The sequence below is a fragment of the Ambystoma mexicanum genome, chromosome 5q (assembly GCF_040938575.1).
Source record: "Ambystoma mexicanum isolate Mex_15411 chromosome 5q, UKY_AmexF1_1, whole genome shotgun sequence".
In the NCBI taxonomy this organism is placed as follows: Eukaryota; Metazoa; Chordata; class Amphibia; order Caudata; family Ambystomatidae; genus Ambystoma; species Ambystoma mexicanum.
The window spans coordinates 1,392,596,995-1,392,619,954 of NC_090933.1; the positions used below are offsets into that span (position 1 = coordinate 1,392,596,995).

General features: G+C 49.4%; 1 protein-coding gene across 1 annotated transcript in view; it reads left to right on the top strand.

Annotated features, from left to right (window-relative positions):
- The window catches only part of LOC138498455 (uncharacterized), a 403,932-nt gene that overhangs the window by 110,107 nt on the left and 270,865 nt on the right, over positions 1 to 22,960 (top strand). The window contains exon 4 of the mRNA XM_069622206.1: positions 14,778 to 15,225. Coding sequence (XP_069478307.1) covers positions 14,778 to 15,225 — 448 coding nt within the window. The remainder of the gene's footprint in view (positions 1 to 14,777; positions 15,226 to 22,960) is intronic.

Below are 22,960 nucleotides of genomic sequence, written 5' to 3' on the forward strand. Positions count from 1 at the left end.
GCCTTCTCTGCGTCTAAGGATAGGAGCAGGGCTCCTTCGCTCCGGATCTCCCTCGAGTACAGCACATGGAGAGTCTTACGCATGCTGTCCGAGGCTTGTCTATTGAGTATAAAACCCGCCTGGTCGGGGTGGACTAGTCGAGGAAGACACCTCTCTAGGCGGGAGGCCAGAATCCTAGTGAATATCTTGGCATCAAGATTTAGGAGGGAAATGGGCCTATAGGAGCCACATTCCCTCAGGTCCTTCCCTGGCTTCGGAATAACCGTGATTAGGGCCTGGAGGAAGGAGGGCGGGAGCGTCCCCTCATTGCGAATTTGGTTAAAGAGCTTGGCCAGGGGCTCCACCAGCGAGGGTGCGAACTGTTTATAAAAGTCGGCTGTGTAGCCATCTCCCCCCGGGGCCTTGCCCACCCTCAGCCTTTTGATGGCTGCCTCGACCTCGTCGACAGTTATCTCAGATTCTAGTTCCTGTAATTCCGCCTCAGATAGGTGGGGCGGGGGGTATTCCTCCAAGTATGCCCTCATCTCCTCTGGTGATGTTCCCTCCTGTTTTGTGTACAGTTCCTTATAATAATCTGCGAAGGAGCCCACGACCTCCGCCTTATTGTTAAGCATGGAACCCTCCCGGCCTCGAATGGGACCAACCCTCCTCTCCAGTCGGCATCCTCTGGCTCTGCGAGCCAGCAGCGTTCCCACCCTGTCTCCCCTCTCGTAGTACCTCTGTCGCGTATATCTCAGCTTCTTAACCACCTCTCCTATGAGAACCGTGTGTAGGGCCTGTCTCTTCTCCCTCATTTCCATTAAGATGGATTCCCTGTCTGTCCCCTCCCGGTTGAGCCTACTCCGCAGGGTTCCAAGGTCTGCCCGTATCCTGGCTTCGATGAGCCCTCTTTCCCGTTTGCGTCTGGCTCCCTCTGCTATGAGGAGGCCACGAAAGGTGGCCTTTGCCGCCTCCCACACCGTCGACATGTCTGTTTCCCCATTGTCGTTAGTTTCAAAGTATGCCGCCATTTCGCCTTTCAGGAAGTCCCTAAAGACTGGGTCTCTGAGAAGCAAGTCATTGCACCTCCAGTGTGATGACCGGGGGGAGACGGGGAGAGACCAGCATGCCACCAGAAGCTCGTGGTCGGACCAGGTTATTGCCTCAACTCGTGGGTCTGTGGCTACTCCGCCGCCCTCTCTGGAGATCAGGAGCAGGTCAATTCTGGTGTATGTGAAGTGTGGGGGGGAGAAAAATGTGTAGCCCCCCGGTTCTGGGTGGGCTGTCCGCCAGACGTCCTCCCAATAGTGCTCCCTCAGGAGAGTCTGGAGCGAGATGTTGTCCCTAGATGTCGCCTTGGGTTCAACCCCTCGGGCCGTCCACCAGTCCAGTTTGGGGTCCATTACAAGATTGAAATCACCCCCAAGGATCATGGCCCCTTCCGCCCATTCATCGATCGTCCCCATGATTTGGGTGAGGAATCCAATCTGGCCGGAGTTGGGTGCATAAAGAGTGGCCAGGGTGATGCGTTCGCCCTCGTGGGTGCCCTTAATTGCCAGGAATCGCCCCCCGTAGCCCCTCTTGGTTTCAATATTGGAGAGGTGGAACGCTTTATTCAGGAGGATCCCTACCCCCTCCTTCTTTGAACTTCTGTGGGAGGCCCAGTAGTTGGATCCGATGTCCCTTCCCTTTATGGGTGATTCCTTGCCCTGTCTATAATGAGTTTCTTGGAGGAAGAGTACCATTAGTTGTTGTTTGCGAAACATGTTACTCGTCAGTGATCTCTTGTTCTGTGAGTTGAGACCCTTGACATTGAGTGTGCCTATCTTGCCCTCAACCATTGTCGTGTGGGGAAGCCCCTCCTATTTGTCCTGTGTCGCAGTGTTGCCCTGTGGTCTGTTTCCGCGTTGTGAACCCTAGTTTGACTCGGCTATTCCCCCCTCCCGTCCCCTGTGTCCCCCACCCAACTTCCCCCTCCCTGTCCTCCCCCTCCCTCCCCCCCTTCCCTACTCCCTGTCATTGTAAGGCGTCCGTCCACGCCCCCCAACAGGTGTCGGGGTTGGTCAACGAACCACCAAGGACTCTTACCCCAGCCCCGGGTATTTCTTTTGTTAGGGATCCCCATCTTTTGTTTTTCCCCAATTTGTGTCGACCCCAACCATTGCCTCGATGTGGGCGGTCGGGACGGGAACCAACGAACTCCCCCGCCCCCCCGCCCACCCCAAGGTCCAAACTTAGCCCCTCATCGGGGAAAACACAACCAAAACATTAACATTGCCTTTAACTGTTTTCCGCCCCTCAATACCGGCGGTTTAAACCTCGTGCCAACGCGGCGCCTGGCCTCGGCCCCGTGCAGCCCGGCCTTCATTTCCAGCTCCGCCAAGGCTCAGAGCACAGGAGCATCGGTGGGGTTCCTCAACCCCCCGGAGAGTGGTATAGTCATGGATTTGGGCGGCCCTCAGAAGCCGTTGGTGGATGTCTCGTTTTCTGAAATTTACGAGTGCCTTTGACCTTTGACTTGCCGCTGAGCTTACCCGGACCCACCGGGCCTCTGGAGGGGTCTTGGGCGCCACCCTCCCCGCTGCCCGAGGGAGCGGGCAGGTCACCAAGCAGGTCGTCTGTGGCCCTCTGGATGTCCTCCCCCGAGGCCAAGTGATATTTCTCTCCCTGCCATTCGAACGATAGGGAGAAGGGGTGGCCCCAGCGGTATCTGACCCCCTTCCCCTGTAGCCATTTTGTGAGGGCACCGCATTTCTTCCTCATTAGTAGGGTGAGGGCTGAGAGGTCCTGGAAGACTGACACCCTGGAATCTCCGTATTGGATATTGCCTAGGTTCTTTGCCTTCTCGAGGATCCTGGCTTTATCTTTGTAGTGATGTAACCGAGCCAGCACCGAACGCGGGCCTCTGCCTCCTCCGCCCGCCCGGTGGACCCTGTCAAATTTTATCTCGTCTCCAGCATTATCACCCAAGACAATTCTTATGATGTCCAGTACTTTGCCCTCCAGACCTTGTGTGGTCTCACCCTCAGATTCCACCAGCCCAAAAATGTGCAAATTGTTCCTCCTTTCTCTGTTCTCCATATCGTCCACTTTGAACAGAAGTTCCTCCTCCCGCCGTAGCACGTCCTGAAATCTGACCTCCATCTGGGTCTCGAGAAGCGCCGTGGAGAGCTGGTTGTTCTCGACCCCTTCCATCCGGTCCTCGAGGGTGGTGACTTTGGTGGCAAGGTCAGCCAATTTAGCCCCCATGTCGGTTCTCATCCCGCGTATTTCTTCCAGGATTGTCTGGATATTGTTCTGTATCGCCCCCAGGTCGGGGGGGGAGGGGGGGTAGAGGCACTCCCTGCCGCCATTTCGCCGTCAGGAGCCGTGAATTGGTATTTGGCGAGGGTCTCCCTCCAGCTCATGGGAAGAGCACTCTGGTGGGTGATGCGGCCTGTCTATTCCACAGTTTCGTGGGAGGGCGCCGTGTGTAGTTCGTAGCCCCGTGGATGGGGCGGGTGAGCTCCTGGTGGACGGGGGTCCCCCCGTTGATGATCCCGAAAGATACCGGTTTTGTGTGTGGAGCGGGACCCGGTCGAGATGCCGGAGGTCTGGTGTCTATGTGGTCCCTTGGTATGCCTCCCAGGGTATGCGCGCGGCGTCGTGCTCTGGTGGAGTGCTCACCTCCTTTTGCCGTGGATCTCCCCACCCGGGGTCCTCCCGGAATTCACTGGCGTAGTGGCGGGTCCCGTTTGTCCCCCCGTCGTGGGGTTCCAAGGCCGGAGTTCGTGGGGGTGTCAAGGGTTGTTGCCCCACGTCGAGTCCCTGGAGGGGCCGAGGTCGAAGGTGGTGGGGGGGGGTCACTCCTGCGTCGCCCCTCTATGTCCTGGGTGTGCTGGGAGCGCTCTCACCTTTCGCGCCGGGCCGACGCGCCACACTACGGGTCCCGGCCTCGGATTATCTCCTCGCTCGGCCGCTGGTCCCGCGTCCAGTCCCTGTCTCGGCTTTTCACGCTCTCTGCATCTCCCCTTCTCCCGATCCGGCGCGGCCGCCGCGGCCTGCGGTCGAGTCCCACGCCGCGGTGTGGGGGGAGGGGTCAGCGGCTCCCTCGGATGGGCGAACTCGGCGAAGCCTTCACGGCCGAGGGTCGGAGTTGGACCCAGCTGGGGGGCGAGGGTTCCTACGGTCTCGTGGGGGGGTCTCGAGATGAGTGGGGGCCTCACTCCACTGCGTTATCAGCGATTACCCGGGGCTGGGTACGGAGCTCTCAGCTCAGGCAGCCATGTTGCCTGCGCCCCCTGGTGGCCTCTCAGTGTCTGCTTTTAGGGTCCCCTTCCACTTCATTCTCAGTCCATGCATGCTAGAGTTAGTGTCATGTGTGACATGTGTCATTAATGTATTTGATGTGTAGGTTGTGATGCCTATGTGTGTCAGCTATGCTGTTCATGCCTGTCTTCATTACTTTTGTTTTATGTGTGTGCAGGTGATGAGGAACTAGATGCTGTTGAGGATGAGGAGATGGCGCAGGGGCAGGAGTACTCACAGCCCCAACCAGGCACCAGTGGAGGACGGGGGGTGGTGGTGGGTGAAAATCCATTAGTCCTACAGACCATCCTGTCCACGGGTGTCTCTGGGTACACCTACGAAGACCTCTATGGCTCAGGTGCTGAATCTGACATTGAGACAAATGCCCCGTCGCAGGTGAGTGTTTCTGGCAGGGATGCTGTTCTGTCCAACCCACCTGCACTGGGGGTAGAACCCTCTATGGGGCATTCATTGTTGGAATGTCTGCATGTGACGGTTACGGATGCAGGGTCACACTCCACTATATTTGCTCCTGTTCCTGGGCCAGCAGTTCAAATGAGGAATGCAGTCCTGCAGCCTCAGGCAGTGCCAGAACAGCAATGTGCACATCACCTTGCCCCAAACAGGTGTAGTGCCCACAAACGCGGTGTCTGTGCACCACCAGGCAATACTGTGTGGGAGAACTCCATGTAACTATTGCAGCACAACAGGGGCATCGTGTGAGATGATGGCTCAGGCCGTGGATAGGGTGGCCACTTCAATTCTCCCCCCTGAAAGGCAGGTGGAGCTCCAGCAGCAGGCAACAAAGTCCATATGCCGCTCACACAGGGAGGACATGTTGGCGTCCAACAGGGACCAACGGGCTGTACTGGAGACTCTGTGCACAGCCATATCTGTTGAGTCACAGGCCCACAGGGATGCCCTGAGGTTAGAACACAGGTCCCTCAGAGATACTCTGGGTGCACTTGAGGTGTCCCAGAGTACAAGGTCAGAACAGCAGCTGGAGCAGCTAACGCGCACAATCTCAGCTGAGCTCCAGGCAACCCGTGAGGAGATCCGGGCATCACGCGAGGCCTTGCAGGCAGAAGTCTGTGCTACCTGTGAGGTGCTGCATGGGGATCTCCGGACCATCATCGTGCAGAACCAAACCTTTCAGACTTGCATGCTTGCTGGCATGGAGGAGCATGCCAGGGCTTTGCGTGGTCTGCCTCCCATACCAAGCACACCTTCTAATGTAGCACTAGAGGGTGCTGACAGCGACAGCGGTTCTCCCACTATAGTGTAGCCGTGCAAGCCTTGAGCCCATGGAGGGTTTTATTTTTAATTTTTTTTCTCAACATCCACGCATGTGGGTTTTGGGGTGCACCCTGTACCTGCTCCCTCCTGGGTGCCTCCCCCGGTCGACACATGGCCATTTTTTATTTTTCTTTTTCATTTTTCTTTTTGTCATTTTTTTTATTTTTTTTATTTTTCATTTTTGATTTTCATATTTGATTCTGATTTTGGAATTTTAATTAGAATTTGATTTTTTTATTTTCTTTTTTCTTTTGCTTTTTTCAGTTTATTATTTTCATTTTCATTTATGTTTTCATTTGATTTTTGCATTTTTTATATTTTAGGTTTTTTTTAAATAAAATTAGTATTTTGATATTTTGTTTTTATTTGTATTTATTTTGTTTTGTTTTGATTTTCATTTTTTTTATTTTTCATTTTTTTTTTATTTATTTACATTTCCTTTTTTGTTGATAACTTTTTCTTTCAGATTGTAAAATCATGTTACAGTGTGTTGCTTTGTGTGGCTCCCGTAGGCATCCACTGTGTGTTCCAGCTGGGCACATGCAGGCTTGACCTGTGTTTGGGTTTGAAACTTGGGTTCCTGACACACATGCCACTGCTGTTTCCCCTTTCCATGGGCTCGCAAGGGTGTGACCAAGTGACAGTAACTTACACAGAGGCATTGGGCTCCCATAAGTTGTGTGGGCAGTCTGCAGTCCAAACTGTGTATGGATGGAACGGGTGGAGTATGTAGATGGAAAGGGTGGAGTATGTAGATGGAACGTGTGAAGTATGTAGATGAAACGGGTGAAGCCTGTCGGCGGTACGGGTGAAATATTGTAGACGGAACGGGTGAAGTACATGGATGGAACGAGTGAAGTATGAGGATGATTTGGCGCAGTATATTGATGGAACAGGTGAAGTATATGGATGGAACAGGTGAAACATGTGGATGGAATATATGATACATGTGGATAGAACGGGTGAAATATGTGGATGGAACAGTCTGAGTCCATGGAACGGATGGAGTACATGGAACTATTGGAATGGGCACAATCTCAACCACCTAAAATAAACGACCATATCACACCCCACGCTTACTCTCTTTTTTACACCACCACTCAAATAGAACACAGCAATACTATGACACCATTCGGTATAACTGTTCTCATACCATCACTTGTCCCATACCGCCCATCACCCTAACTAAACACTGCTGGTGACACACACCCCTAATGCAGCCAGATTTGTTCTGGATAACAACCAGCCAGAACAAACACATACGCTTGATCTCTCAACCACCACACCTACCGCTAAGAAGCAGCTATCTGAGATCCTAATGGACAACACCCTAACCCTGGAACCACAAATAAATGCAACAGTGAAAAAATGCTTTTTCCTCCTCCACACAGCAAGACAAATTCTACCTTTCCTCTCCTTCACACACAAAACACTCACTATCGTCACCCTAATAATGTCAAAAATCGACTATGCAAACAGCCTCTACCTCTGAATACCAGAATACCTCCTGAAGAAACTGCAACAGATCCAAAATGCAGCAGCAAGACTACTCCTCAAACTATCCAGAAGAGACCACATCACTCCAGCCCTAAAAACACTACACTGGCTCCCAGTAAAACACTGCATCACCTTCCAAACAATGTGCATAATGCACAGAACAATCAGCGGACAAGGAGCAGAATTCCTACAAAAGAAAATAACATTCTACAAACCAACAAGACCCCTCCGATCAAGCAACAAAATCTGCCTGGAACTCAAACCATACCTTAAGAAAAAACCTGGAGGCACCTCCTTCTACCATGTAGCCACAAAAACCTGGAACAACATCCCAAAATAAATAAGAAACACTGAAGATCACCTAAAATTCAGGAAATATCTAAAAACCTGGCTCTTCAACACCACAGACCAAATCTGGAAACCATAACCGGAAAAAGGATGACTAAACCGGAAAGGACACGGACATCCCCGACCCGAGACGGTAACTCCCATGGCACCTGGATGGGTAACACCGGATAAATTGGAACACAGGCGACACGCACGGAAACTGAGTCAACTACCCCAGACAATCCCACCAACACTTTCGCCCGCCCCTTAGTTACCACCAGGAACCGCAGTGATGTGGAATTGTCGAGATATTGGAAATCACCACATTACCTGAGAGGCTGACATTGGCAGGTGCACTGGCCACTGGAGTATGAAGGGAGGATAAGGGGAGCTATGAGAGAGCATGTTAGAGGTGGGTGCCAGAGAAGTAAGGAACCTTATATGCCAGTCGGACCCAGATCAGGACAGAGCCACGTCAGGGGAGACTACGCAAGCCGAGCGCATCAATTCAGGATAGAGACACAAACTAACCAACCCTACTAACAATTTCCCTTTCTGCATACAGCACAACAAACTTCACTACATCGCAACAACAAAACAAAAACACACATAGTCTTGCACAACAGTACACAATGACTACCGGCCGCAAACATCCCAGGCCCAGCCAACGGACCCACCGGGTTGAGGCCGCCAACAGCACATCACTGCTCTCTTGCACTTTTCCTGCTTCCTCCCACTAACTCAACCTCCCCTCCTCTTTCAGAGCCGCCAGAGTGCCAGGGGACCACTAAGGTGGTGATAGTGCGCAGTACAAATGTCCTTTAACATTAACATAACATCACTTGAATGCTACACCAGCTGCACACATATACGGTGCTCACACGCACCTTTTGACTCTCTCTGTTCTCTCTACTGACTTAAACTCCGGTTCCTGAGGGCGTTCAACCTACCAGCGCCTTGAGACCATACCAATGGTACATAAGGCGCTATATAAATACAAAGTAACATAACATAACATAACATATACCCCTAGTGGGGATTGGTGATGATTTCTCCACTGCATGGTTGATTTGTATATTGTATTCCATACATGACATTTTGCATATATACATGTAGCTTCTTCGTGTCTTAACGAGCCCCTCTCCATTGCAGATGCAGTTCATGTTGTATGCAGTACACTGCCACATTTGCCTACCAGCAACACACTGCAGTTGGAAGGGGTCGATGTGCTGCCTTTGTCAGGTTGTGACACTTGCACTACTTTCTTTTATAACTGTCATACGTTGCCACTGTTGGGTCCTGTACTAATGTTTTCTCTTGCTGGTAAGTATTTGTTCATATATGCTGCTTCGTTTTCATTAGTGAGAGGGAATTGCCTCTGGCCTGTTTCCATGTGGGACAGTGCACCTTGTGACACTTGTGTCATGTGTTGTGCATTCATTTGGTTGCTTTGACGTTGCATGCCATGGCGACTTGGGCAGCTGAGATGGGGTTAGGGAGGGGTTGGGTGACAATCCACTATTTGGGTGTTCTATTTTGCAAGGGGGTAGTCCTTCATGCTGCATGAATGCATGACTTTTACTGACACAGCATTGGGTGTGTTTGAGTAGCTAGGGATGCACACAATGTAGCACTTCCAGGTGAACAATCTCAGGCTGGTATGGTTGTGACAGTTGACTGTCCCTTTTGTCATCATCATTGATTGTCTGCTGGTATGTGCCAGGGCTGTGTCCACTCCGCAGGGGTGGGATTTTAGGTGAAATAAGTTGCCACAAGCTGGGTACGGGCAGCCTCACCACGTGCCCTTTCCCTCCCCGCTGGGTGGCAACATTGTGCAGGACACATGCTGCCACTATGATCCTGCACACTACTGGGGGCGCATATAGCAGCTGGTCACCAGAGCGGTCAAGGGAGCGAAAACGTGACTTGTGCACGCCGAATGTGCGCTCCACTATGCCCCGGGTTGCAATATCGGCTGTGTTGCATCTTACCTCAGGTGCTGTGGTGGGGTTCCATGTTGGCGTCATTATGTAGGTGCTCAGAGGGTAGGCACTGTCCCCTGGGGAGGTGATAATGGTTGTCATTAGTTGGGTTTGGCCATTTCTCAGTGTCTAACATGCATGCATGTGCAGAGGCATTTGTACTCACCAGCTTCCAGGTCCCAGTTTAGGGGTGACATTCTAAATATAAAACTATCATGGCTGGACCCCGGATAGTTGGCATATACTGAGGTGATTATTCCCTTGGCATAACATACCACCTGCACGTTGATGGAATGTCAGTGCTTGCGGTTTCAATAGATGTGCTCAGTGGCCCTGGGAGGACGTAGAACCACATTGGTGCAAGCAATGGCACCTAGCACTTTGGGGAAGTGTGCCACCACATAAAAGTCCTGGACCATGGCCTGCCTTTCTGCAGGTGTGCCTGCGGACTGAGGGGCATGCAGTCATGATCACCAACACCTAGTGTAGGCAGCATGACTTAGTGGCCTGTGAGACACCCCCAACTATGGCACTTGTCCGCTGAAATGACTCAGTAGCCAAGAAATACAGTACATTGACCACCTTTTCCAAGGGACTCAGTGCTTGGGAGCACAGGTTGGGTGATGTGAGGTCATCCTCCCACTCAGCAACCAGTTCTAAGATTATTTGTGGTGGAAACCTGTACCTCCCACAGACCTGGTCATCAGGCATCCCAAAAAGGCTGGTCCTGGATAAATAAATGCGAGGCCTAGCTATACTCCCCCTCCTGCGGTGTCCCATGACCACTGCTGAGAGGAACGGTATATTCATCGTAGCGTATGAGCTTGTTTGTTGTTTGCGCGCACTTTTATGCTGTGCGGGTCGCTTACTCCTGCTTCCTGCTGGCGTACGTGTTTCCAGATTAGCGCGTCTTTTGTGGCACACAGGTTTCCCCAGTTCGATTCCATGAATACGTGTTGTTAGCGCACGTGTGGGCGATGCGAGGATTTAGCTGCAGTACTTCCCCCGTAACTCCCACATTTTCACGCGTTGTTCCCCATTCCGTGTGTTCCGCCCCCTTTTGTTATGTGTGCTACACGTTGTGCGCCTTCGCTGTGCACGTTTTGCGCACTGCGTCTAGTGACGTGTGCGCCCATGTGCGCCACCCAAGGATTTAGCGCACATCCCAGGGAAAACACGCGCAGCGCATGCCATGAATCGACAAACGGCTGCGTGCACGGCTTTAGCACGTGTGCACTGTGATTTTCACGCTTGCGCTCCCCTTTTCAGCACACATTCATTCCATGAATTACCCTGTAAGTAAGAAGTTGTGGCAGGAATGCTTGAAATGTTGTATATTATAGGAAGCAAAAGTCAAAGCAAAAGTATATAGTGAAGATCCCATTGTCATAATAGAAGAACTAGATGCAAAGATAGGAAAACCACAAAAAATTCCAGTACTCAGCGCCAATGGTAAAGGTTCAAACAAACATATTATTATATTGAAGTATTATCATTCATACCACAATTCAAAGTTACATATAGCATGTCAAGTTAGTAGTTTGCAAACATGTATGCCATTGGTTTGGACAGAGAAACAAGGGTTGGTGAATGGGAGGATTGAGTGGGTTCAGAAAACATCACAAAGATCACAAAAATGAAAAAACAAACATGTATGGAGAAAGAAAATAGAAGAGTACCCATTAGTTCAGTTATATAATTAAGGAGATTCCTGATTTAAAAAACTAAAAAACACATTTGAGAATCCGCGTACCCAATGTAATTCCAAAAAAATCTGTATGACTGTTGTCCGATATACAGTAATAGGGACAAATCCCAAAGACAGAAACTCTAGAATTGAAGAGTTCAAAATAACCCCAAATTAGTCTAATAATATTATTGTCAAACGGTCACCGATAGTGATAGTAAGGTAACCTATATCAAATGTGGAGTGGATACCTATACAGGTCCTGGTCCCCATACCTTTTAATACTGTGAGGTAGCTGCTAATATTAAACTTTCAATGATCTTTGTCTGAATGCCAGCAAGACGGAGATCCTCCTCATCGGCACACCTTCACCATCCTTTCCCCTCACTCTCTGGCTGGCCTCCCTTGGCCCTGCTCCTACCCCACCTGCGAGGCTGAGAACCTCAGGGTCATCTTTGACTCCGCCCTTTTCTTCTCTGCCCTCATCTGTGAGGTCTCTAAAAAGTAAAATTTCCTACTGCACCTCCTGAGAGGTACTCTGCCTTTCCTCTCCTTCCCCCAGACGCTCATGTTATCCCAAGCTCTGGTTCTCTCTAGGTTGGACTATTGTAACAGCCTCTGAAGTGGGAGAATGGGAAAATAACCTCCCCCCAATCTCATCAAGACCGTGGCCTAGAGGATCAGGGCCCAGGCACCCTCCACGGGGCGAGTTCATCTATCTACCAGATGACAAAATACCCTGGTGCAGGAACATAAGGGTATGCCTACCAGCTTGTCCGACTCAAGCCGACACCTGCGGCATGGATGAGCTTGACTAAGACAACAGCCACAAGTATCCACTTTGTTAGAGGTGCCATAACAACATAGCCAACTGACAAGAACACACGTGCCACCATGCACACTTGTCACTCACACACCAACCTACACGAAGAACATACTCAGTGCTATGACGTAGATAACTGACACGCTCACTGACGTGCATCGTTGTTATTTTTCACACAGGTTTCTTTTTATAGTAATGCAGAAACGCAAGATGCCTGAAGAGCTCGTGTATATGCTTGCTGAGGCTTCTCCCGCCACCCATAAATATGACGACATCATCATATAGATCTAATACCGCTTGTGACGCCCTGTCAACACGAGACCCCCATACCCTGGATTATGTACCGCCACTTATGAACTAGGCCCAAGTAGGCCGCAAGCAAGAGTCCCAGGCAGGAGCCTCGCCATGGAAATCCTCTCAGAACAAGAGTACAAGTGCTGACCATACAGAACAATCAACCAGCAAGAGCTCACAGCCAAGGCCACGATGTTGCAAACTGCCATGCCGCGAGCCCAGCGCCAAGGTTACACCTGATGAACACTAAGCCCACAGAGACAAAATACAAATATAATGCTCATAATTCTGCTCCAGCTACGGTCTCTCGACACGTGACCAAGCCGATCTGACAAGGTGCCAGACCCACAAGACGGAAAGTCACCTGGGTCCCACGTTTGGGACACAGGTTGCAACAACAAAGCAGCAAGATGGATACCTACGGCGATGGGAATGACCCGCTCACAAAACCATGAACAGACATGTCCATTGTCCGCACAAACACATAGTTGCACATTGTTGCTAATGACAGGTACACCACGAGCTGGGAACGACGATGGTCCCAGGCTTGGGGGCTCGTGGGAGAACCAATCAGAATACAGGGGGGCTCATCACTGACGCCATTAGTGTTAGCCAATCACCAAGAGTCTCCTTGTAACGAATCTGAAGTAACAATTATTAGGGACAACCCAAGTGTACCACCTGACCCATCCTTAACCACTAATATTCTTCTCCATATGTACCCTATACTAACCCTACCACTCAAGGAACCAATCCAGAGTGGAAATAGGTTTTGCTATCTTTCCCAGGTGACGCAGGTAGCACGTCATACTGTAGTAAAAAGGGCCTGCGAGCCCGCTAAGAGTGAGAGGGTCTGGTCAGACGCGTACTATCCGAGACTCATCCCTGCCGTTGTTATAATAAACAGCAGAACCACCTTGCTCCTTGTGTGTGTCTCATACTCTTTTGGGGAACACGGGAGGAGTTGGGGCCTCCCAGCCCGGAGGTCCACGGACGGCTCTTCCGGCCCCGGGAAAATCACCCCGACAAGTTGGAGGCACTGCTGAGATCTGTTTAAGGTCTAATTTTTCTCTTCGAGCTTTTTTCCAAGGCCTCTCGTTTGCGAGGAGGCCCGGTGGCGCGGCCCCCTCTGCCGCTGCCCCCTTTTGAGGACCACAGGACCATCGCGGAACTGCGAGAAGACTGGACAACACAATCCGGATATTGGCCCTCGGGAGCCGCTTGAGAAGTATCGCGCCCGTGGTTGGCGAGTGTCCAGACGTGGTCCAGATGAGGGGAGGTGGCGAGCCACTTGGAGGGGTGCACACAGTTGAGCAGCCCCGCATCAAGAGAACTTGGTGAGTAAGACACTCCAAAAAAGCAATGTGACAATGTGGGGGAGGAGGGAGGAATTGTAATAAGGGTGGCGGGGGGTGTTATTACAGTGTGTTGCAAAGATTTGACTAATAAGTATTGATAGACGAGTGAGCGGTAACGGGACAGGCACGAGAGCTATCCTCTACCATGTCACAGAAGCAGGGTGCGTGGAGCCAGAAGGCACCACGTGCGGTTGCTCGTAGACATTGATTGTTCTAGATCGTGGGCACCTGTAGAGGGGGTGTGTGTGGCTTTCCTATGAATTGGCGTTTTTGATCAATGAGTAGATGAGGATCCCTATTGCTCGAGCAGTGAAACTCGATAGATAGATGACGTTTTCCTGTAGGAGGTAGCTAGATTGTTGCCAAGTACGGAAGATAATTGGCTGGTTAAGCACTCCCGGCGAGGGGCATGTCACACGCTAGGAGATGCAGCGTGCGCAGTTCGATTATAAGAGTGTATTGTTGGTTACCTTGTTCCGGGCGTAACAAGAGGACAGCTGTGGGGTTAACGGGGACAAGAAGTTCAAACTTATTGCGCGCTCTCTTGAAGTGTAAAGATCTTACCGGTAGTAGTTGAAAGAGGTTGGTGACGTCACCCGTAGGGCATTAATAGGATAACTCGACCACATCGCGTTGTTTGAGGGTTGGTAGGGGAATGAGCAGAGGATAAGGGCGGCATAACGGAGGTGGGGAGGCAACGCACGGAGAACGCCGGCCACCCCAAATACGGGAAGGGTGAAAAGGGGCAAGTGACAGTGCATGGAGAACGCCGGCCACGCTGAGTAAGGTGGAAGAAGGAGGGGAGTGGAAAAGGTGGGGCGGCTGTACAAGCACGTCACACAGGGCACGCAGCCACAGGGGGCTTCGTGCACTGTGGCCGCAGGGGGCCGTACCAAATGTATCAAAGGAGGAAAACAGAGGAAAGGACTGTATACTTGTAACTGTTTTACTTTTAGCGGACGATCGAAAGTCCCCAAATTTACGGGGCCAGGTAACGAAAGTTGTGCTGAGGGGAGTTAAGAGCAACGTATAACCATGTCATACGGGTCAGGAGCTAGGGGGTGTGGGGACACTCTGACTACCCCCCTCCAACATATTTGCAAAACGCTGTCACCGCACAGGGAAAAACTTATCAAATATAGAATAGAATGGACACAAGGAACAGACAACAAAATGACGACACCATGGCCGCCTAACGGCAGTTTTGAACCATACGTCCAACACTCACTGTTGACACACATACACAGCATGTACAAAGGGAAGAAGTTGGCACATCACATGGAAGTATTTAAGTTGTGGAGGATGTTCCAGGGATCCCGGCCAGAACCAACAGGGATGTTCATCGTGGAAGGGACGGCAGAAGAGAAGAGGAGCAAAGAAACACAGGAAGGGAAGGAGAAAGAAAGGAGCGGGGAAACGGCGAACAGTAACACACAGTGCGCGGTAAGAGAAAGGAAGGAGGATGAAAGGTATGGTACTGCACATGAAGTTGAAGTAAAGAAAGAAGGGACAGAAGACATGCCACTAGCGAAGGTAGTGAAGAAGGAGGAAGGTGGATTGTATCCAGTGACGGAGTTGCGAGAAGCAGCAAGGAAAGAGCTGACGGCAGCTGAGGGGTACTCAAACCCTGCATACAGCCCCCCACCATATACTCCTACAGGTAGCTACCAGAGGGGGGAGAAGGTGACGAGCACGGTGGGTTCGAGTTGCATGCCGGTGAACACAAAGAACAGCGATTAACACATTTCAAACATAGGACAAGACAATTGGATAGCAGTGCAGGTGCTCTTAAAGCTGCGAGGGACGTTAACTGGAGGAGAAAAGATATGGTCAGAAGAATGAATAAGGACGACAACAGTAGTATTAGAGGAGAGGGTGAGGAGAACGACACAAGGGAGGGAGAGCTGTTACAGGAAGAAGAGGAGATGTTGGAGGAACGATTGGCTGAACTGAGGGGTGAACGGAGTGCATCGATTAAGCAGTTGGAGCAAGAGGAACGAGGACGGAGGAAGGAGAGGAAGGAAAGTAGGGATGAACTAGAAAGAATGAAGGAGAATATAGAAGAGAGGAAGAGGGAAGCGTAGAGGATGAAGGCAATAGCGGAAAGGGTATCTCGAGCAGCACAGCGTGACATGAAGAGAAGGGAGGAAGAGAAGGAAAAGGAAATGGAACTATGGAAGAAAAACATACTCTCTGAAAGTACCAGGAAATATGAAGAAGGTAAAGTAATAGAAAGTATATTAAAAAAGGAAAAGGAAAAGTGGGAGAGGAAGAGAGAGGAAGAAAGGATATTGAAAAAGAAGAGAGAGGAAATAGGTGGTGAAATTGTGGAAAGGAAAGAAGAGGAGAGCAGAGAAAGGAAACTGGAGCATGGGGTAAGAACATACGCGCGTCGGGATGTGGAAGTGGCTACAACATCAATGCAAGGGAGAGCAAACAGTGGAGGAGAACAGAAAGGAGCGGATTTAATAGATTTAAAAATCGTTGACAGTAAGGGGGAAAAGAAAAGATTGGGGGTTGTCGCTCCTAGATGAATTTTGCAGCAAAGAGGAAGAGGGTGTGGGTAGAGAAGGAAGAAGTGGCTTAAGTAAGTTATACGTCCCATGCACTGACGGGGAATCACCATGGGCATGCAGGAAGAGGGAAGAAGAGAAGAAAGGTGAAGAACAGGTAAGAGAAGTGGCAGGAAGAACAGCACACGCAGTAACATCCACACTATCATGCCCGACACGACCACTCACACCCACACCCAAGATCTCCCAGGGCGCAGGCAGGACGAACAGCCACTGACACCTGCAGTGGACAAAGAGAGTAATAGGAGAGGGAGGAGGAACGAAGGAGAAGACACAACAAGAAGCGGTAATATAGATATGGCAACAGATTTATTTGACACAGAGGAAGAGTAGGAGTACACGGATTCCACCCCGAGATCACAGGGGGAACAAATGGGGTACAATTTAATGCCACTGTTGGAGAGGGGAGGGGCCAGACCACAAAATGTCCCTTGGAAGCATGTTGATAAGGAGAATATAAAATGCAGGCTCCCATCACTAAGCGGAGGAGCAGGGAAATGGATATGCGAGATGGAAAAACACACCGCGGGACAGAAACTAGCAGTGGGAGACGTGAAGGGACTATTAATATCAATATTAGGGGACGCGGCAGATGACATTTGGAAGAGGGCAGGCTTCCCCGGATTTACAATAACAAACACATCACATGACGGGGCGCCATTTGCCAACTGCATACACGCTTTGTGATAGGCCCTGAGGGTCCAGTACCCAGACACATCAGACATAGGAGCGATTACGTCACGGAAGATACGTGAGAATGAAGATCCTGTTGACTATATCCAGGAGATTCAGGAGAAGTGGTGCTTGGAAACTAAAGAAAAATGGGACAAAACACCAGCCATTTTTTACCACATACTAGTACAAGAGCTACCGGACACAGTACAAAGACAACTGAAGAATATAGTGGGAATGGAAGCTAAGGCCTGGCCGGAAATACAACTAACAATAGTACACCACTGTAGGATGTGGCAAGAAAAGATGAAACAGAAGGAAGAAGATAGAAAAGCAGAAGAGGCAAAATTAGTGCAGAAAAAACTAATAAAGTACACCATGGAGGGAGCACTAATAACTACACCAGCAATTATGGCGCCAACCCCCACGCAAGTAGTGGCTGCACAAGATCCCACACAACAACAAATAGTACCATCACCCCAACCACCGTAACTTATAATGCAACAGATGCCACCACCCCCACCGTACACGGCTCCCTCAGGAGGAGGGTACATGCCACCGGGAAATGGATATCATAACAACCCCAGGGGAAGGGGCAGAACGATGAGAGGGAGGGGATATGGCCAACATGCACAACAGCAAGGGGGAGGATTTCGAAGTTACTACCCCAATGGGCAACAAAGGTACCAAGACAATGCGGGAAGTTTCCCATGGCAGGCCAGAGAACCACCTGTATGCTGGATTTGTGGAATGGTAGGACACATGTCACGTACATGTAGAGCGAGGCCTTACACAACAGCCTGAGGAGAACAGGGACCACATGGGCCTGTGGGGGAGCAACAAGTTTACCAGCAACAGCAGGGAATGCAACAGAGCAACACACAACAGCAAGTATCATCACAACAGCCGGTACAGACATACACACCACCGCAGCAAAAGGTGCAACCAGTACAACAGCTCTCTGAGATACAGGACAATAAATTGACCCCCATTGATACACTGCTGCAATACACACAGTTAGGGAAGGTGGCCATCTTGGCACACAACCCTTACACTGGAAGCAGACAATCACTATACCCACAATAGGACAGCCCTCAGATGTCTTTGATGTGTCCCATCCTGTCGATAACACCTAATAGTGTGGAGGAACCATGCATTGAGGTTACGATAGGTGACAAAAAACTGTCTTTCCTTGTTGACACCGGGGCAACTAGGTCCTGCATAAGGGAGGGTACATTTAAAATGTCAGGCAAAGCCATGAACACTCAAGGATTCTCTGGGGCTAGAGGGCTGGTTCCTTTTACTGATAGCATCGCCTTATCTATAGGGGATAATGACATGTCTGTCCCACTGCTGTATTCAAGGGAGTCACCGGTGAACATACTTGGAAGGGAAATAATGAGCAGATTAAATATGACGATCTCCTTCACGGAGAACGGCATCATTTGCTCCACACCAGGAATAAACATGCTTACTGCACGACAAATACTACAAGCTTACTGTGGCCAAACAGTGGCTCGAGCTGAGCCAGTGTATAGCGAATTGTTCCAATATGGAACAGACATGGCATTTGCATGGATGCCAGGAATAGAAGGAAAGATTTGGAGGAGGCATATTTGTTCAGGCCTGAGACACCAGCTGGTGAACCAGAGGGGAAGGTGATTTCGGTGAGCATCGAGAGCATCAAAGCAACTGCAGATTACATCGCAGTACATGCCCAAGATAAGGAAGGGAGAGCATGGAGAGCAGTAATAGCACTGGCTGAGGGATGCAGGCTCACGCAGGTGTCTGACGAAGAGCTTTATTCAGAGGACAAAGGAGAAGGAGAGATGGTGTTTATGATGAGCATAGAAATTGGTTGACATACAAGAAAGTAGCACTGAAAATGGCACTGGAGGCACCTGCATCTACCCCAGTACCATTTTATGAGGAAGACATAGCTAAAGTTCCAGCATCACTGTGGACCACCAGTCCCTATGACGTGGGCTGCATAAAGAGCATTGGAGGAGTTAAACATAAGTTGAAGAGGGGTGCAATACTACCTAGAGTGAAGCAGTACCCACTATCAAAAGAGGCAGATGAGGGCATATACGAAACAATAACAGCACTGATAAATAATGGCATATTGGTACCATCAGAGTCAGCATGTAACACGGTCGTGTACCCAGTGCGCAAAGCTAAAGGAGGGTCTTGGCGTTTCATCCAAGACCTCAGGCTCTTGAATTACATTGTAGAGGCAGAATACCCCATAGCAGCAAACCCAGCCATGATACTATGTGGAATACCAGCAGAGGCATCGCGGTTCACCGTGATTGACCTCAAGAACGCTTTTTTTGCAATACCTCTGCACCCAGATTCACAAGACTTGACAAGCTTCTCATACAGAAATACAAAATGGAAACACACCAGGTTACCACAAGGGTACTGCGAGTCACCCTCAATTTTCAATAGAGTAATACAGATGGATTTGGGAAACATTGAAATGGAGAGCACGGTGCTGCAATATGCCGATGACATAATGATTTGCAGCACTACTGAGAAGAGGTGCAGGGATGACTCAATAAAAATGCTGACGGTGCTGGCTGAGAAGGGGTATAAGGTAGACAAGGAAAAGTTACAGTACTGTCAGGAACAGGTACTATACATCGGCCAACTAATATCACAACACGGAAGAAACATTGCACCACAAAGAGCACAAGCCATAACCAACACACCACAGCCACAAACTGTGAGGGAGCTGCAGTAGTTCCTGGGCCTATGCAACTACTGTAGAGCATGGGTTTCTGACTACAGCTCATACATAGGACCCCTGCTCGCAGCACTAAGAGAGGCACAAAAGGGGGACAAGAAATTGGGGTGGACAAGAGAAATGAAAGAGGCGTTTGATGAGTTGAAACACGCCATATCCACAGCTCCCGTGTTAGCCACCCCAAATTAAGAACATCAATTCTTAATTTTTTCACATTGCGACTCATCAGTAATGAAAGCAGTTCTGACTCAGAAAACTAGCATGGGACATAAGCCAATAGCTTTCTACAGCGGTCACTTAGACCCTGTTATGTTAGGTCATTTCCCTTGCGAACAAGGCCTCGCGCGCAGCAGAATTTGCGGTGGAAAAATCATTGTCAATAACAATGGGGTGCCCCACCACATTATTTGTGGAACATGCACTGTTTGCAATTTTGAACAAGCCTAAGAGCACACTGACCAGACAGAGGGCGTCAGGTTATGAAATACTATTATCCAGACCCGAATTGACAATTGTAAGATGCAGCAATGTAAACCCTGCCAGATTCATAGCAGATGTTATTGAGGAAGGTGATTATGCTCACAATTGCACACAGACTATCGAAATGTACTCCAGTACATGGAAGGTGGAGGAGGATGCACTTAAGGGGGGTGTGATAATGTACATTGATGAGTCATCAACAATAGATCAGAGTGATGGGATAAGGAGAACAGGGGCAGCAGTGGTTCAAATGATCATTTGCTGATAAAATTAGTAACATGAGAATTTAACTCAGGGCAGAACCAAGCTTCCCTAATTTGTGCTGCAATCACTTCTTTTCCTGTATGCGCTGGATGATGAAGCTGGACCAGGGTGGTGTTCAACAATCCCAGTGGCATGACCACCTTTCCAGTATAGTTTTGATGCCACAGTGCGTCTGTCGGAGACATCGTACACCCTCTCTTTACCCACAGTTCTTTTTCTGCCATTGGTGCAGCTGCCTGCGACTCCATTATCTGTGTTGCAGGGAGATGAGTGTACCCATCCTTTATCAACATCTGTCTTGCCATTGACCTCCCCCTCCCTTTCTCTGATTCTGGGGGGGTCCACATTTCACCAAAATATGCAGCATGCTTGGCATGTGCATCTGCTGTTTCATTACCTTGTGAGATAGGGTCATCTCCATGAGTTGACATTTAACCAAAGCTATCTCTTGGGGGTTGTTAATTACTTCAATCAATTCTGTTAGCAAGAAGGCATGTTGTACTGGGGTGCCATCAGCTCTTCTAAACCCCCTTCTCTGCCATCTTATTAATCCGGAGTGCACCGTTGATGTCACATATGCACTGTCAGAGTATATAGTAACCGGGCCCCACTTGGTTGAGGCAGTGGCTCCCAGAGCAGTAAAATTGCATGACAAGCGCGCCTGGAATCACCTACACGACGTGAAGATCTATAAACATCAGACCCGCCCTAGCTTTGACAACAGGGCCGTTACAAGTCCAGCAACATCAACAACGTCGGCTACAAGCAAGGATACAGCTGCCGCCGCCAAAGACGATTGTGCCACTGCCCCTGACCACTGCCTAATAACAAACTCTGCCATAGACTTTGGACACTTGCCCATAGCCCAAACCATGGTCACAAGATCACAGGCTAAAATAAGCACCGCCCCCGCCCCACCAAGCCCCGCACTACCTGAATAAAGAATGTTGCAGAAATATGTGAAGAATTACACCACACTGTGTAGACACGTGCATGTTCTCTTCTCTTTCTTCTCGCACATGCAGGTACCGCATATCCTTGTATTGTTTAAAAAAGAGCAGTTACTAACAGCGTGCTCTGCCCAGAAGTAGATGCTGCCCACAGATGATAACAACCCTGAGGCCCTATCACACCAATTTGTATATCATATAAGAAGGGCAAAGTACCTAAAAAGGAGGAGGGTACGCATATATTACACTGCATATGTTTTGGCCATAGAACAATCATTTCCCCATCTTCACGAGCACTTGCCGGCTCTAAGAGATAGGTCACTAAGATTAGCGTGGGAACAGGTCTTTGCCTGGGCATTGAACGATCATCTGATAGGGAGAGATTAACTAACACTAACAATAATAACAAGCACATTAAGAACTTTCAGGCGGGCACCTTTAACGTCGCAAGAATAAGCTGCCGGACCGCAGCAAGGTAAGAGCAAAAATGCCAGTGATGATAGCTCTTGTAATAAAATTGATAGGTGTATTGGTGATCACTGGTTTATTGGCTGCCTCTGTATGGCAGAATAAGTATGCTTCCAATTTTATGGCTGCACCCAAAACTAACCTACCCCCTCCCACGGCTGCAACAAGTATGATATCAGGTTGTACTAGCAACCCTAAAGGTAAGGGATGTAGAGTTAAATGCAGCACATATACTGATAATAAAGGTATTGATAACTACATAACAGATTCAGCACATGTCTCAAACAACATGTGGTACCAGCACATGACCCAAATTGGTAAGCAGACAACTGAAGACAACTGCTATGTGTGCTCATTGATCCCATACGCCATGAGCGCATCAAGGACATTTGTTGCCACGGAGATACAGGAAAAGACAGTACAATGTATAATATACCTGGCACTATTCCAAACGAGGGGTCGATTCCAAGGGACGGTGGTGAGACTTCAGTGGAAAACAAGGGACACGTACCCATACGAAAATTATTTTCTCAAGACATATTTGAACTACCATAAAAGCAGCTCACATGCTGAAGCATTTAGATACATGAAGGATGACCCCGAGAAAGGAGAAACGAAGAAAGTAACGCTAGAATATCTGCCGTGTGATTGGTACGCCACTGAAGTTCCTTGTATACAAGGATGCTGGGAAAGACCACTGATAACAATAACTGGGAAAATATATATGAACAATGAATGGGAAATAGGAGTGGTTGGGAGCAACATGGTAACAAGAGAAAATATTACCACTATACAGGAGCACAACAACAGATGTTGGACGACGTAAATATGTACCCATGCTGATGTGGATGAAGAAGCACGAAGACCCAATAAGTATACTACCACTAACTGCAACTAAATTATGCTACCAACAAAAAGGGGATGTGGATGTGGGATACAACGCCAACTGTGGAAGTGTAGTGGCGCTACCTTAGGGGGGTGCTGGAACGGCAGTAATAATGGACCACTATTGGGCCTGCAGCGATAAGGCATACCACACCCTACCTCCATTATGGAATGGAATATGTACCATGGTACACATCAACGTGCCATCACTGGTTGTGCCTCAAAAACTTATTAACATGGCCAACTTCCCCAAAATGGACGAAGGGAACAAAAGGAGGAAAAGGTCAATACAACCACAAGAAGGAGACAAGCATAATGACAATAACATCTTGCCAAGAATGAAAAGACAAGGAGAGCCCCTGACCGGAAACTACCTGTGGGGAAGATCG